Below are 16284 nucleotides of genomic sequence, written 5' to 3' on the forward strand. Positions count from 1 at the left end.
CAACCTGGGGTGAAAGTTGTAATTCAGGCATCAAATCTGAATGTTATACTTTTATACAAAAATAAAAAAAGCCATAATATCTAAGTTTATGGTTTAAATTTGACTGTTGGATAAATCACACCTGATGAAGAGGAAAGTATTTCAACTCTACAACTTATTTTGTGTCGTTAACGTGTAAAACATAGAGCTAAGGTCCACTGACACAAACTCAAACCTGGCTACTATGAATTCCCAGGCCTGTGAATCGTGCACATCAGCATTTCTACATCTGCAGGTCTAAATTGCTGCTTTTGTTTGTTTTTTCCCCTCAGGTGTTGTGAACTGGACTGGATGTGCAGGTTGAGAGAGGCAGATCTGAATGCCCTAGAGCTGCATTTACCTGGTTTCAGGTGATAATATGCAACCATATGTGATAGGATGGTATATATCATAAGTTCAGATCTAGAATAAGATTATTTACAATGTCATGTCATGTAACTTGGGGTGACAGCAAACCAGAACTGAACCTGCAGAGTACAGAGTTTTGGATAAAAGCACTAAAGTAGACAGTTGCTTAGTAGCTAGGCTTTGCTTTTCTACTTGTTGCTGGTTAAAATGCAAAAATTCACAATATTCCAGTACTATAAATTATAAAGGAAGTTAAAGTGATTGTACCAATGTGAAAATGTCAAGCCTTGCTCTTTGGTAAGTGTCTTTGTCTGCATGTTGATTCATGAACATTAACAATAAGTATGTTTTTTTAGGTTTGGTTTGTGGTATCTGTTACTGCGGAAACACCAATCAGGCCATTGCCTCGACAACAAAAAGACAGGGTTCTCCCCCGCAGTAAGCGTGTTAAAGGTGGAGTAACGAGAGTTGACCGCATTCCAGTACACGTCGGAAAACCGCTAACAATACGAGTTCTATCCAGGTTAGGTTGTAACATGTCCACAGACGGATGTTGAAGTGAAACAGAGGTTGAATTTAACAGAACATTACTACAGTTTTCACAAATATTGACGCACAGAGAAGCCATCTTGAATTTGCAAGTCAGGTTGGTCAAAGAAATCCAACTGTAGGGAAAATTCCAGTCGGGATTTCCAAGTTAAAATACCATTCCTGAGAAGCCAAACAAACACATACCTTCCTCAAATCCAGCCTCAAAAGCTCCTTTCCAACAAATTCATGGATGCACATTGTGGTTACACGCAATTGAATGCATTTGTTGCTGCTAGCGAATAATTTTATACGTATTGAGATTTATTTCAGCTAACACCAAACAAACAGCTAAGAGGCACTCACTGAATTCAACTAAATAAAGTGTGTTGGATCAGTTCTTCCACTTTAACTGCCAACAGTGCTTCATAAGACAGGCCCCATGTCAACAACAAACAGTTTCATTTGCAGTGCTTAGCCCACAAACATTTTAAGAATCAGTGTTTTGGTCACATTCAATCCTAAGCTGGTTTACACGCCAACACCCACATCATGTCGCACAGTGTATAAATATAAAACACAACCTCAGTTCAGGGCAAAACCCTTAAACTGAGCATGACAACTGAGCATCACACTAATGATTCACAGGTACATTATAAGAGCTGGTTAAATAGCACAAAAGGATCAGGATCATCTAGATTTCCAGCATGAGTTGCATTCATGGGTAAGTTTGGAACAGGTGACTTTCCATGAACGACTACAGTAAGTCATTAAGAAAAACATTTTATTTAAAATCGTGTTCCCTATTGGAATGATCAGTGACAGCGCTCCAGGCACAGTTCACTTAAGACTCGTGCCATTAAGGATGATCTACAGCACTAAGGAGGAGTGGCTTCAAAAAAAAGACACAGTGAATTTGGCATTATCAAGCTCATGGCGATAAAAAAAGTCTTGTTCTGACATAAGGCAAAGTCATCACACTACAAAGGTCATCAGTAACTCCTAACATATACTTCTGAGATGAATAGTGTACAGCATTAACTACTAGTGTCAGAACACAGCCGAACACTTTAACGCTCATATTATGTTGAGATTCGGAAACCAAAGTGCAAAAACAACAACCCCAGGGAAGAAAACACTAATACTCATATTGGTACCTTGAACCACACCAAAGGGGGTTGTAACATTTCATCCAAGCTCATATCATCCTCTGAATTTGCTTCGACTTTTCTCGTTTCCTCCTTCCAACATCTACACCTGTAAAGCAAAGGGTCAAAACTGTTAGAAAACAACTCGGTTCAAGTAAAAAGACTCAAGTGAAAGTTTAGAGAAAAGCTAACTTACGGAACATTTGCCTGCCTGAGGAACGATGTCGCTCAGTGAGATTACATCCTCTGAACCAAAGCTTTCTTCAAAGGCCCCATGCTGAGCTCTGCAAGCAGCAAAGAAGAAATGTTAGAACATAATTAAAAAAAAAATACTAGGTTTATGTCAAGATGGAAAAGAACACTAACTATCCAAGACAAACAAAATGTCTATAGGTATCAGACACTAAAATAAAGACTTTTTAGCACAAATGATTTTATGTATAAATATAAAAGTACTTAGTATATGTGCGGTCCATTGCAGTGGGTTTTAATGAAGCATATGTTCATAGAGTGACTCATGTTCATATAAATAGTGCGAGTATGAAGTAAAAACTCATAAATTCAAAAGTTTGTAACATCAGCAGTGTGGACTTTCTTGTGGTAGAACCCAACTTTGATAGATGTACAGCAAAATCAATGAAATCAAATTAATATTAATGAATGTTAGGGCTTAAATGTTATTGAACTGAACTTATGGCATTTTAAAGGTTTGTAAGTACATCATGACATATGTTTTTTAACTAAATCTCTTCTTTAAAAAGTATCTGTAGTAAAATTTAGCATGACATGCTTTCTTCTTCCACTAGGGGCTGCACAGACATGGCATCACATAATGCTGACTTGTTGGTGCATCTAGTTCAGTTTGTGTTACGTTCATCCTCTCAAACAGCTTTCACTGGAAATGTGAATGAATCATGAAGGCATATAGACAGTATATATATAAATAGTCTATGTACTAACCAAGGATTGGACAGATTCAGGCAGAAAATACTGAGAAAAACTAGACATCAATTTAAGCTTCAAACCCCCGGATGTAAGAAAAACAGAAAAAAAAAACATCACTTACACTTGTAACCTTCAAAAACACATCTTTTTGACAACTAAAGGCCAATAACAAAAATCAGTTTTTGAGTTATGATGATATTATTCATTGATTTACGCCAACATGCATTTCCACTAATGTAACAAACACTTTTTGGATCATATTTTCTCCTCTGTATAAAACAACAACTGTAGTAGATCAAAGTCAAATTAGACCTCTGTTTTTAATGCAAATAGGTGGAAAAAATACTTGAGGATAAACCCAAAATACCTAAATTCATAATTTAAATATTCATTAGTGATGTCAAAACCCCACACATCCATTTTTATTTGGACAAATAACATAATACTGAAGATAGAAGTAACACAAAGTCTCTGCTCTTCTACAATAAATGCTTCTTTCAATAAAACTGGTTAAAATATAAAACAGAAAAGTCACATCCTCAAATATCCATCTCCTTAAATTATATTTGCTGCCTTATATCTAAAAGAACCTTAGCACAGAGTCTGGGATCAACCAGCAGTAGAATTAGGCCCCAGGTCTGTGCTCTTATTCTTGTGTTGTTTAGATCCACTCCCACTGACCTGTGTGGGTCCACAGACTGAGGTGGAGTCTGACTTGTGGAAGCAGAGTTTTCCGTGGAGGTGGAGGCAGTGGTTTCTGCGGCCTTGTCAACAGTTTTGCTGGGTGGTAAAGTGTTAGGGAGGAGGTCAGGACGACCCGACTGCATGACTGGAACAACAGGAGAAAACAGTGTGAGTGCTGGGTTGTAAAGGCAGCCCGGTGCATGCTGGTACATGTTGACTGACTGAGTCTCCAGGAGTATCAGTAAACATAGATTGCTTCCAGCATGCTAACAGACACTCCCTGGTTTTTATTTCCTTACCGCTGTCTCCCTCAGATTCTGTTTTGGATTCAGAGCTGAATTGGTGCTGGAGTGCAGTGGTCTTCCTCAGAGGACCATGACCCACTGCGCGACGCTTCTTAGTTGGAGAAGGTTTTTCTGAAGAAAAGAATAAAACACAGTTCATTAAAACCAAAGTCAGGCTGATGTTTTGTATTAATGTTCATGCACATTACAGGGTTCGTACGCACTTTTCAAAGTAAAATTCAAGAACTTTTCAAGCACTTATAAGGGTCATTTTCAAATTTTTCCATACATCTACAGGAATACATAGACCCATGATAATTTTTTTCACTTTTTTTCACATTGACGTACATTGTATTATGCTATAAACATCTATAACAAGTGGTGCAAGGCACAATAAACCCCGCCCCTTGTATGTATTGTAGCTTATTTTGGCATCGATCCAGCTGATGTTATGTCTGTGTGTGCTGATGTCAGCGTATCAATTGCCTGTATATATGTGCCAAGTTTGACTTAAATTGAAACAAAATTGATGTTTTTATAGACATTAGACACATCTGACATTGAAATTTCACCCATTATAAGTGAGAGAAAAAAAAAAAGATTAAAAAATTCATGAAAATTTGGAACTTTGACCTACTTTTCCCAGAATGTAATCAGATCTATTCTGGGTCACTAGCAATTTATAAAAATAATTTGGTATGAATTCAACCAAGAGTTTTGCTGCTAGTGTTAAACAAACAAAGAAACAAACCGAACCAAAAACAATACCCCTTGCCTCCCCTTTGTGGGCGGGGTAATAAATAAATCAAATCACAGAGTTATAATTGCAAACACTTAAACTAGAATTCAAGCACTTTTCAGAACCTTGAAAACACAACATTGAAATTCAAGCATTTTCAAGGATTTCAAGAACCTGTACAAACCCTGACATAAAGATATGCACTCACGTGAGACCCTCTTAAAGACTGTATTGCACATGAACTTCTGAAACCGCTCTGCGTAGAAACTTGGTCTATGTACCGATACAGTATCCTGAAGAGAAGAAAACAGCATGGATGCACGTAAGATAAGGGTCTTTTTTTTATTTAAAGCATGATTTAATAAGTCCAGCAGAGACACCTTACCCCATCATGAACCAGTGCTTTCCACGAGTGTTCAAGTTTTTTGACTAATCTGAAACACGATACACACAGCCAGGGTTATTTCAAGTACGATCATGATCACCACCATTCAGTTTGTTTTAATGACCCCACATACGCACTTATCAGTCACATTATCTTGATACAACCAGAAAATACAGGAAATATGTATTTAAAAAAAGACATTTAAGAAAAAAAATGGTTTATGGTATGTGGTTTCTATAAACCACACAAAATATTTAGTGTGACTTTCCTTTGCCCTTAATATGTATTGAACTCTTTTATGCAGAAAATGAATGAGAAGTTTAACTAGTAATTTTCAATTGTTTTATACCAATTCTCTTTCAACATGTATCAAACATTTCATATTGTTTAGGTTATTTTTTGTCATGTGAACATACATCAGACTAAATACTGACTTTCAGTTGCAGCAGCCATTTATTGCTCATTTATTACGAGTGTTATGTACATATTTGTGCACAAATACAGTCACGGAAAAAATTATTAGACCATCAAAAGTCATCAAAAACAATGGTTATGCAATAAAGTACTAACTCCTGTGTGTATCATGCGACTAAAACAGACAGAAAACAAAAAAGTGGAATGCCTAAAAGCACTGTTTTTGTCAGTACAATGCCACAGATATTGATGTAAGAACTGAAGTGATTTTGGCTATTATCAAGAAAACATGGAAAATGGATAGATATCAGCTCTTAAATTAAACTATTATGAGCTATTTTTGTTGTTATCATTATATTTGTCCAAACAAATGTACCTTTAGTTGTACCAGGCATTAAAATGAACAAGAAATTCAAGAAAACAAGGGTGGTCTAATCATTTTTTCCACAACTGTATTCCTGTTGCTTAACAAAGAGACCAGTAAATACATATGTAATCTATTTACAGCCCTGCAAAAACAACAACCCTAATTATGGCTTAAGCCTCTTGCAGAGGACTGTACATAACAAACTGAGGGAAGAAACATTAAAGTCTGGCTCATCTGGCTTCTGTAGAACAAACAGATGCTTAGAACTGATTCAAGAGCCCAAAAAAACTGGATTTTTTTTTTTGCGCAAATATTGTAGGAATGTATCCATCAAATGTTTATTAAATATAAAAGAGAGACAGAATATTTTGCAGTTTAATAATAAACATCATGAACCCAAATGAGCTTGACATCAGTGCACTGACATTTAACTTTGCTTGTTATAAGTAAAAACATATACAACAAAAAAAAAAAAATAGACATACATATAACCTGATTTATGAAATAAATAGGTTAAAAAATATACAGGGTTCCTACAGGTTTTTACGAGTTAAATTTAAGACTTTTTAAGACTGCTTAGAACACAATTCAATGCCCATTTCATGGCCATACTGGCTCCTAGACTCCTAGAATTTAGGAAAATTTGTTTATTTACTCCAATGCCTTGAGTCCCATCGTTCTGAGTCATTTCTCACCGAGGGCTGCGAAGTTAGCAATAATTGGTTCCTAATTTCAAAATAAATTGTCGGGTTGGAACGGGTGAAACTGAGTCAGCTGATGTTACTTTCTTTGCAGCTTGGACATTTAACAAGTGAACAAGTTTACAGAAACATAACTTAAGACCTACCATATTAAATGTAATACCTTTTATAGACTTTTTAAGACCCTGTGGGAACCCTGATATATTTACACACCAGAGAGAGAACAGGGAAATGTAAACCTAGATACTGTTACATATCTGTCATCCTATCTCTGTTTACACTGAAGTAAGGGCAGGGCACTGAAATGGTGCAAGAACAAATTTGACCGACTTCCTTTGTCTGACTGAACTGAGAGACCACACACACATATATAACAAGCATACCTGTACGACTGCAAAATGTCAATGATACCGATGTACACCAGTAACCTCTGGCCCTTTGCGTTCCGTGCTGGGATTCCTCCAGTTCTGCAAAACAAAACAAGCAATAAAGAGTTCTGTCATTTTTTCAGCTTTAATAAAATTCCCTTTCTCTGTCGTAACACTTGTGAGGAACAGATCCCTGTATTCTACGGGATCATTCTGTGGTCACTGAAACGCTGCCACTCACCTGTCCTCAGTGTCCATCGACCCCATACTTCCAGCCTCAGCTTGAATGGCCTCTATCGCTGTACTGTACAAGGACTTCTGACCCTGGGGTCTTCTCTGGTCCACAGCCATTGCCCCGGCCTCCTCTCTGGCCTGATCCAAGTTATGGACTCCCACCAGAAGGCTGTAGTCCATAATCTTAAAACTCTGCAAGAGCTGCACATTTATGAAAGAGTAAATCCTGAAGTTAGAAAACTGGGTTTTTTTCCCCTTTATAACAGAATCACTCTGACTGTTTGATAGTTAAGACTCCTCTCACCAGACAGTCTCTTTGGATGGTCTTACACAATGCGCTGTACTTGTCCGCCTCCAGCAGCAGACCATCAGGCATGTCCTGAATGAAATCCAGGTCCTTGAACGTGGGTACTTTCTTGTCTCTCTCTTTAGCTGATGCCCTTCGCTTGTAAGTGGAGCCTTTTAGGTCGTACTTCAGATGCATCTGCACCGAGATCGGGAGCAGGTTGTTCATGACCACAATACGGATGTTCTTACCCCCGGCCTGGACGCAGTAGAGTCCGTAAAACTTTGGTAATAAGGTCCGTTTATTCTGGTTCAGGTTCTGGAGAATATAGTGGTTGGAAAAGAAAAGGGGGGGGGGGCAAAGGAATGATTCAATGAGCCAAGTTGTCCAGCAAATGTCAAATAACAAATCTTTTTTTTTGTTTTGTTTTTGTTTGTTTTGTTTTTTTTTTACATTAGATTAAAAGGACACATATTCAATATCATTCTCTCACAGATAAATAATGCAGAAAAATTATGCAACAGACAGTATTGTTACAAAAATATCAGATCAAAATATATGATGCATCATTTCCCTATTCTCTATCACAAAAGGTGGACTATAAGATAAGTGCATTTGACTCTGATAGTCAGGTATGTCAGAAACATTTAATCTGCAGATACCAATTTATAGCACGTTACCAAGACTGTTCAGCTACTGTACAACTCACACATCGTCTTCTGTTAAAACTTTTTTTAAAAAATAAACTCACCATTTTTGAACTGCCTTTACTGATTTAGTTCATTTATTGATTGATTTTACTATTTTATTGATTTTTCTATTTAAAATTTTAATTCTTTTTGTCATACTTGTACCATAATTATCTGCTTTAAGTAAAGTGTCTTTGAGTATCATGAAAAGCACTATACAAATAAAATGGATTACTATTATTATTATTATTATTATTATTATTATTATTATGATGATGATGATGATGATGATGATGATGATGCTGTATTTACTGTTGCTTGAGTTTCTTGGCCTTAAACAGCAAAAAAAAAAAAAAAAGTTTGAGCATACTGTAATTTATTTTGTCTGACGGGAAACTTTTGTAAGTAGGGGGGATTAAATATGTGATTAGCAGCTGTAATTACTGTTGCTGATCAGATTCAGTATATTATAGCTTATATTTAGTCTTATGATTTGGACTGAGGGGAGAGAGCTGCAGAAGGAAACTGTCAGACTGCTGTTTTTCCCCCTATTTTCAGCTCCTGTAGCTCTAATGTCTTTTCAGTTGTATGTCTTCTTTGTAACTAGTTTTGAAAAGGTACATACTGTGTTTTCTCAAACAAATCCCACAAGTCAAATATAAGACAGGTCTGACATAACTGCCGGCGTCAAGACTGACGCAAACAAATATTAGCCCGTCTTCAAATAAAGGCAAAAAGTAATACAAATAATAGGTGTAATAGATAATAGATAGGTGTCTGTCATATAGTGTGTTGCCACTTAAGCACAATGTTCAGTTCTACACATTTGCTTTAATACATTCAACAATACATTCCAGGTATTTTCCACATACACCATTTTATCACTCATCTGAAGGGTTATTGTCTGATTTCAGGCACTGCAGGTATGTGTCTTACTTTTTCTGTGCAACAGACAGATACTTTTTACATTATAAAAGATATGTTCGGCAGTAAATAGATTATTTCCACTGGAACACTAAAGGGATTTTATTTTGTTACAGTTAAGGAAGTATTTCATTTGTAGAAAACCATAATTTTTGAACTACTTAATATGACTATTTCTATTTATTAAATAGAGGAAATTAAAGAAAAAGGCCTGGTACCATCTAGAGGTCGACCGATATGGGGTTTTCTAAGGCGATTTTTTAAAAATTTGGTGAGCCGATGGCCGATATCTACAGCCGATTTTTGAGGCCGATATTTAAGCTTATTTTTTTAAAGTGCATTGACAGTAAAATACAATTGAAACACTCAGAAAATTAAGATTATTATACAGCAATATAAATGAACTTACAAATAGACATACACATAGTGTTCTATCCGCACTCTTCTTTTACTTTATTTTAACTGATTATTTGTGTTTTATTGATCATGTTTTAATTGTGTGTTTTTAACTCGTCTCTTTTCCATTTTTGTAAAGCACTGTGAATTGCCCTGTGTATGAATAATGCTATACAAATAAATTTGCCTTGCCCACGCTTAACATTTATTGAACTTCAAGTGCTGCCTACACAGGTGCCTGATAAAATATCTTATAACATTTTTACTACTGATCAAAGCTTTAAAAAATGATTAAAGCTTTATAAAAAATTAAGACCGATACTGAAAAAAAAAAAAAAAAAATTCAATATATCGGCTCAGTATATTGGTCTACCTCTAGTACCGTCTGCAGCTGAGAGAAATAAAGGCCCGGGCCACTATTTGAGGAGATATGGTAAGTACACGTTTTATTCTCACAGTTGTGAATCCATCTCACCATAAAGTATCCTGGCAGAAGTTTTTGCAGAAATTCAGCCTCTTTGTGCTGCACCGTCTTAATAATAAACTCGTCATCTCTAGAGACGTAGAAGAGAGATCCACTGGCCCCTGAGTTCGACAGCTCGATCAGCGTCTCGTTACACAGAGAATACTGTAACCACACAAGGGTGAACTGGTTAGACATGTCCAAACTAAACCAAACCACTGTAAAGAGCAGACTTACAAAATTAAAGTTATATTTGGCTGCATGTAATCCGTCTGCAGCTCCACCTCAAGTATGTCAACACTTCATTGTCTCACACTTCCTTAATGTTACTCTCTACACTTCCTTCTTTTCTCTTTCTCTAGCTGTTCTGCATTTTAAAATATATTTCAAGGATAACATGCACTGAGAAAAAAAAAAAAGTAGTACCATGTAGTCATCAGGTCGGATGCCAAACATCTCCCTGAAGTAGCGAAAGGCGATCGGAGCGTACGTCTTGAACCTGAAGTCACCATAATGATGTGCTGGAGTCAGATTACTGCCCTCACTGTCAGGAAAGAAACAGAAAAGGTAGAAGATTAAACCTCATGCAAGGGAGATAAAATAAAAAAGAATTAAACATATGAAAGCTCCAGATCCAGGAAATGAAACATATGTCAGCTGTGTTTATCAGTACTCACCAGGGGAAAAAGATGCTCTCCACCACTTCAAAGTCCTGCAGTAACACATCTCTCTCAGGTTTCTGACTTAAGCTTCCTACAGTGTGTGTGATGCCTAACTGAATCGCACCTTTGAGGGCTGATGATGTTGTCTGGAAAACAAAATAAGAAATACTTGAAGAGAAATACAGCGTGATCCTACATTTGCAGTTTTAATTGAAATTATAAAGTTTCAAATTTCAACAAGGGATTGATGATATGATTTGGAGTTTGTCTTAGTTAAGGCACTTTCTGTTTGTGTTTTGTAAAACTGGGCTTTTACACAGGTTTGTCTGATGTAAAGAGTACATACTATATAAAGAGATTTTGATTTCCTCACATATATAATGAAGGTTTGGAGTAATCTAGGATTTGCTTAGTGTCACAACATGAATATATGAAGTAAAAAGATGACATGAAACAGTTGGAAACCTCAACATTTTATGTAAGCAGAAAGTTAATAAATCCCATCAGCATTTGCAACAAAATATTATGATGAAAGAGTTGTGATGTTCCAGGCTTTACTGACAGAAATGGGAAGTAATAAAGTATACATACTTTGTTACTGTGCTTAGGTACATTTTCCAGGTATCTGTACTTTGAGTATTGATTTTTCTGACAACTTTTCAGTTTCAGTTCAGTGAAATGGGGTTTTAGTCTGATCCTCTCTCAACCCTTAAAACTTCAAATACATAAATAGTCTGTACAAAAACAACACCTGTAAATAATTAAATAAAATTCTCAAATTAACCATAACAACAAGGATGAAGAAAACACAAGACAGAGTAGGTGAAGGTACTCCCTACATTTAAATTTATGCATATTCTAAAACACACTTTCTATTTTCAAAGTATGTTTGTTACTTATAATTCTCTTTTTTATTTTAAATCAATGCACAATGTCCAAAAGCTTAAACTGATTTCAGCATTGCAGGCTATAAAAATAACACATAGAAAAGACAACCTTGGTGTACAGAGCAGTGAGTGAATCAATACTTTGACTTTTTAGTATTTTTAACACAAGTATGTTTGTTGCTACTTGAGTAAATAACTGGATGTTTGCTACTTCTGTTTACTGAGAATTAAAATACACGTCATCCAGTGGATTCTCCGAATGCCATTTACAGCTGCCATCAAATCCATGTGTTGGATGAACGGGCAGTGCTGCCTAATAAATCGTATTATAGCTAAGTTCATGATCCTATTAAACACAGTTGGTGACCTGTTGGGATAAAGGGAGGCACTTTGTGTTGAAGTGTTTTTGAATTAATTTTTGTGAACATTCTGAAATAACCAAGAACATATGTTTAGAAATATGTAGTGCAACACTTATTTTCATTCAAGGGTAGGTGGATGAATAAACCTTTTTTCTTGTCATTTCTTTTCTGAGGTTTGTGGATACAAAGTGAGAAACACATGTTAATGTACTGTTCACATCTACACACAGTTTATATCCTACAATATGTGAACAGGATTCATTTAGATGCAGACACAGCTGAGTGGAGCTAATATGATGCAGCTATGTGAACATTATTGTAAGGTATTATTATATATTACATATTTAATTTACTTTAACTTGAAGATCATTGAGAGTTGACCCTCATTTGTATCAACATTGACTGGCAGTGACATAAGTAAAAGATTACAAGTAAAAATAAATATTCTCAAATAAGTACACGAAAGGACAAAAATACACGAATCATTTGAAGCCCCTTCAGACAGAAGATGAGTGATATGGAACCATGGGATTAAAGATACTAAATAAGTTCAAAGTGTTCAGTTTTAGGCTGCTTTAAAAAAAACATAAAAACTAACATTTAGACTTGTCATACTTAGTATTGGCGGGCATAACTATTGCCAATTCGATGGAAGCTCTGACGTTAGCTTCTATATTTATCACATGCTGTGTCATCAGTGTAATAATAAACAGTGGTATCACATAACGCATGTTGATTTTCATAGCGTAAAGTTTTGTTAATTTATTTATTGTGAATATTGCATTAAAATGAAACAACAAAAGAATTATATGAAAAGAAAGTCAAACATCCGAAAAGGAGTGGGATGAAATTTCATTTATAATCTCCCACCCCCTTATCCCATCCTTCACCTATCCTAAACTCCTATGTCAGGTTCCCTAAGTGACTCAAAAATCCTCACATATCAGACTAAACTCTGACAATGCAAAAACCACAAAATTGCTGTATATATCAAGGATAGACTGTCCATTTTGCAGCAGCATTTGACATTAAACCGAAGTAGCCTTGTTTGTCTTTTCATGCATGTATTGTACCTTGTTTGTGTTGTCCTTTCTAATGAACTCTTTGCCTGTAGAGTTGAACTGAAACTGAACTGAAGTGTGATAAGCTTAACTCAACACACGGTGGCTGATAAGATAATGCACGCCGAAACAAGTAGTGGATTTTTTGTCCAGACAACTGTGTGTAAGGGCAGCCTCAAGAAACATTTCAAATCAACCAATCAGCAGCTTTCCCACTGACAAGACAAAGATGAAACATGTTTTTTCAGCGTGTACAGGTAATTGACAAGGTTTTAAAGGCCTTTGAGACAATTTGGACATTTACGACAAAGTTTGAGAAAGTTTGTTCTTATTCAGATGTTGCAGATAAATATAAAGGCATGCATTTTCATACACAGGTAGGTTTTATGTAGGAATATGATTATTAGGTTAATATACATTTTACATTAAGAGAAACATGGTAAAAAGACTGTATTAGGCTAAACTGGTTTAAAGCTTAGTAATGTCAGAAGTGTGGCCTTTGAGACATCACAAATAAAAATGTATGGTAAAGTAATGACTTCTGTGGCCACCCTGTGTTTCCATTATCTTTTAAAGGATTTCTAGTTGTTATTCATGGGATTGAACTGGAGTAAATGTTCAGTTTTCCCACCTTCTTGTATGTGGTTTCACCAGTGTGATCAATTCCACGATGACCAATTGTTTTTTTCATAGCCTGAGAGGAACTGGTGCCAGGTCCCTGTAAGCAGAAACATGAAAATGAAGAGAAAAATGAGTAGTTACATGACAGCAGCAAGTTTCTGTGGTGGTCATATTACAAAGAGGAAGTAAGAGAGGATGTGTCAGTTAAATATTGGTTAATTCCTAACTGTCAGGGTGAACACGGTGTGATTTTCCTAAATGACACAGAGCAACAATACGCACTTCCTTCAATCTGATATGTTCCCTCTTACCTCTGCAGAAACATTTTTTCGGGTTCCTGTCGAATCTGGAGGAAAAAGGGAGAAAGAAAAAGATTATAGAAGAAATCCTAAAGAAAAAACACTGATACAATTTCACACTGGATGCCTTCAAATCAAACAAACCAGCTACAAACAGGTCATATCATTCCCTAATGTGGAACACAGAAAGTGCGGAGTGCAGCTGAGCTTTAACACACATGCAGACACACCTCGTTCATTACCTCTGAAAGAAGACAGCCTCCTCCAGAACTGACTCTGCAGATCTTTGTGTGGCATGGGAGGAATTAATAGTATGTTGTTATAATTTAAGTGACTTCATACAAGGCCAGTGAAAGTCCCGATCACTGTGAGACCAACGTCACGCTCTTAGAAACTTAATGTCAACATCAAACTTATAAGAACTAATATTTCAGCTACAAAGAACCATAATGGCAGAATTTGATTTCATAGTGGATATCTAACTGGGTTTAGAGTGATTTAAAAAGTGAAAGTAAACTCTGCTTCTGCTTCATTAGCATCATATCATAACAGAAAACATGTGATAAAGGATGGGCATTAGGTTTAGTATTCTGGAGTTTGAACTTGGGTTTGGTGAATGTTCATATCAGTCAATATCTATAAATGTCATTATAAATGTGAAGTCGCAAATATTGACAACAGAGAGGTCATTAGTTGTTCTCTAAAATAATTCAATCACCTCACTTTCAGGCATGTATCATATGCTCAAATAGTACAATGTAATATTTCATGGACATAAAATGACCTATATTAGGATGAGATGTTCATCAGATTGCCAGGGTTCCTGAATTTTTTTTACAGGCAAAATGTAACAACATCTCACAAGGGTGGACAATATAACTTTCATAATCATCTACAACCTTGAAGTACATGAACGATAAATGTATGAAAACACTTATTTTCATACTTGTTTCAAATACTTTGAAGGACTAATAAGCGAATGATCTATATCTTAAGGGCTATACAAATACAAATACTCAAGTGTGCAAAAAATTCTGAGTCTTGTGTCATATGAGGACAGCAAAATATCTTCTAGCACGTAAGCCTCCACAAAGTGCTAAACCCCTGAGATGGGTTTTATTTTTAACATTTCTCCTCAGCGTCTCCCTTGAGAGGAAGTTTGTTATTTTAAATGTGGATTCAGATCAGTAATTTTATTTAAATATTTGTGAAGTCAACACAGAAATGACTTTGCTTGCATGTGGTCATTCTGTATACTAGGCTGGATGTTTACGCTTATTTTAAGCCTCGGTCTTTAACTATTTGGAAGTTATTTATACCTCATCTGTGTTCTTCATTGACGTTTCACTTTTGATTGTCAGTTGTTCATGAGGTTGTTCTCAGACCTGCACATATCTCACAGATAACCAACTATGATCTCAAAACAGCTAATTTTACCAAAAGATGAGGAGCTTGCATCCCCAAAAGTTAACTTCCAGGCCTTTTCTTTATTTTATTTTTTTTTAATTTCAGTTAATTGCATGACTTTTCCAGACTTACAAAATGAGAAACCATATATTGCACTGCAGCCATATACATGTGATGTTATTTTCAGTAGTAAAGAAGGAAAGAAAGGTGAGTCTGCCAATGCTTTATGGTGCAATATTATGATCCACTAATTACAATGAATGAATAAAACCTTATCTGAAACCATCTTATCTGTTTTTTCTGTGGGGGAAAGTGTAAGGTGTACAAATGAAGTGATACTTACTGCCAGTGTGGCCCTGCAGCCCTGGAGGCTCCTCTGCAGCTGTGGCCATTCAGCCCAGAAACCAAACCCGGACCGGTTTAGTGGAACTCAGACAAGACCTGGACTCGACAACAGATGTTCTGGAACACTGGGCCTCCACTAACTATTGTGGAAAAGTAGATGATTAGGGATTAGGATGACTTCATGGCACAAGTATTGACAACAGCCACGTTGACTTGTTCTAATAATGGAGTCAAAAATCAGTTTAGCCTGGATTGGTCTGTTAATTCTAGTCTTTAACTAAGTCTTCTCTCTATAATAATGTAGGAAATGGCGGTAAAGTTAAGACAGTGTAGATGAGGCAATTTAACAAAAGAAATACCAACAGAGTTGCGACATTTAGCCTGAAACTAAAGCTAGCTGCTATATACGTGTGAACTTTCCCGATTTTAATCAAACTAACTCAAACGAAAACGAACATAAACACACAACAGACAGGTGACTCACTGAGAAATGCGGAGGAGGATATGTTGTCGATGTTTCCAAACGAGAACTACAAACTTTTCTTCTCTTCTGAAGTTACTCCTCTTCAACTAATAAACAAGGAAGCAGTGCGGAAGTACAGTTAGCTACTGCGAGCGCGAGCACTACTTCCGGTTTTCTTCTTCTTCTTCTTCTTCTTCTTCTTTTTATTACTACAAACACCATAAAAAGATACATT

General features: G+C 36.1%; 1 protein-coding gene across 2 annotated transcripts; it reads right to left on the reverse strand.

The window, feature by feature from the left end:
• Positions 1-734: 734 nt before the first annotated feature.
• LOC115428960 (phosphatidylinositol 4-phosphate 5-kinase type-1 alpha-like) lies at positions 735-15718 on the reverse strand. 2 transcript variants are annotated; one of them, XM_030148232.1, is made up of 16 exons: positions 15585-15693; positions 14077-14118; positions 13847-13881; positions 13546-13632; positions 10620-10750; positions 10369-10486; positions 9955-10107; positions 7489-7788; positions 7192-7385; positions 6966-7049; positions 5101-5149; positions 4924-5008; positions 3992-4108; positions 3690-3837; positions 2260-2347; positions 735-2172 (listed from the first exon to the last, which is right to left on the reverse strand). In XM_030148232.1, exons 1-16 carry the CDS (start codon positions 15631-15633, stop codon positions 2167-2169), a joined length of 1686 nt encoding a protein of 561 aa, XP_030004092.1. In that variant the 5' UTR covers positions 15634-15693; the 3' UTR covers positions 735-2166. The 2 variants fall into 2 exon arrangements, with proteins under 2 accessions (XP_030004092.1, XP_030004093.1); XM_030148233.1 differs by lacking the exon at positions 14077-14118 and having other exon boundaries at positions 15585-15718.
• Positions 15719-16284: the final 566 nt, after the last annotated feature.

The sequence above is a fragment of the Sphaeramia orbicularis genome, chromosome 11, assembly GCF_902148855.1.
Source record: "Sphaeramia orbicularis chromosome 11, fSphaOr1.1, whole genome shotgun sequence".
Taxonomy (NCBI): domain Eukaryota; kingdom Metazoa; phylum Chordata; class Actinopteri; order Kurtiformes; family Apogonidae; genus Sphaeramia; species Sphaeramia orbicularis.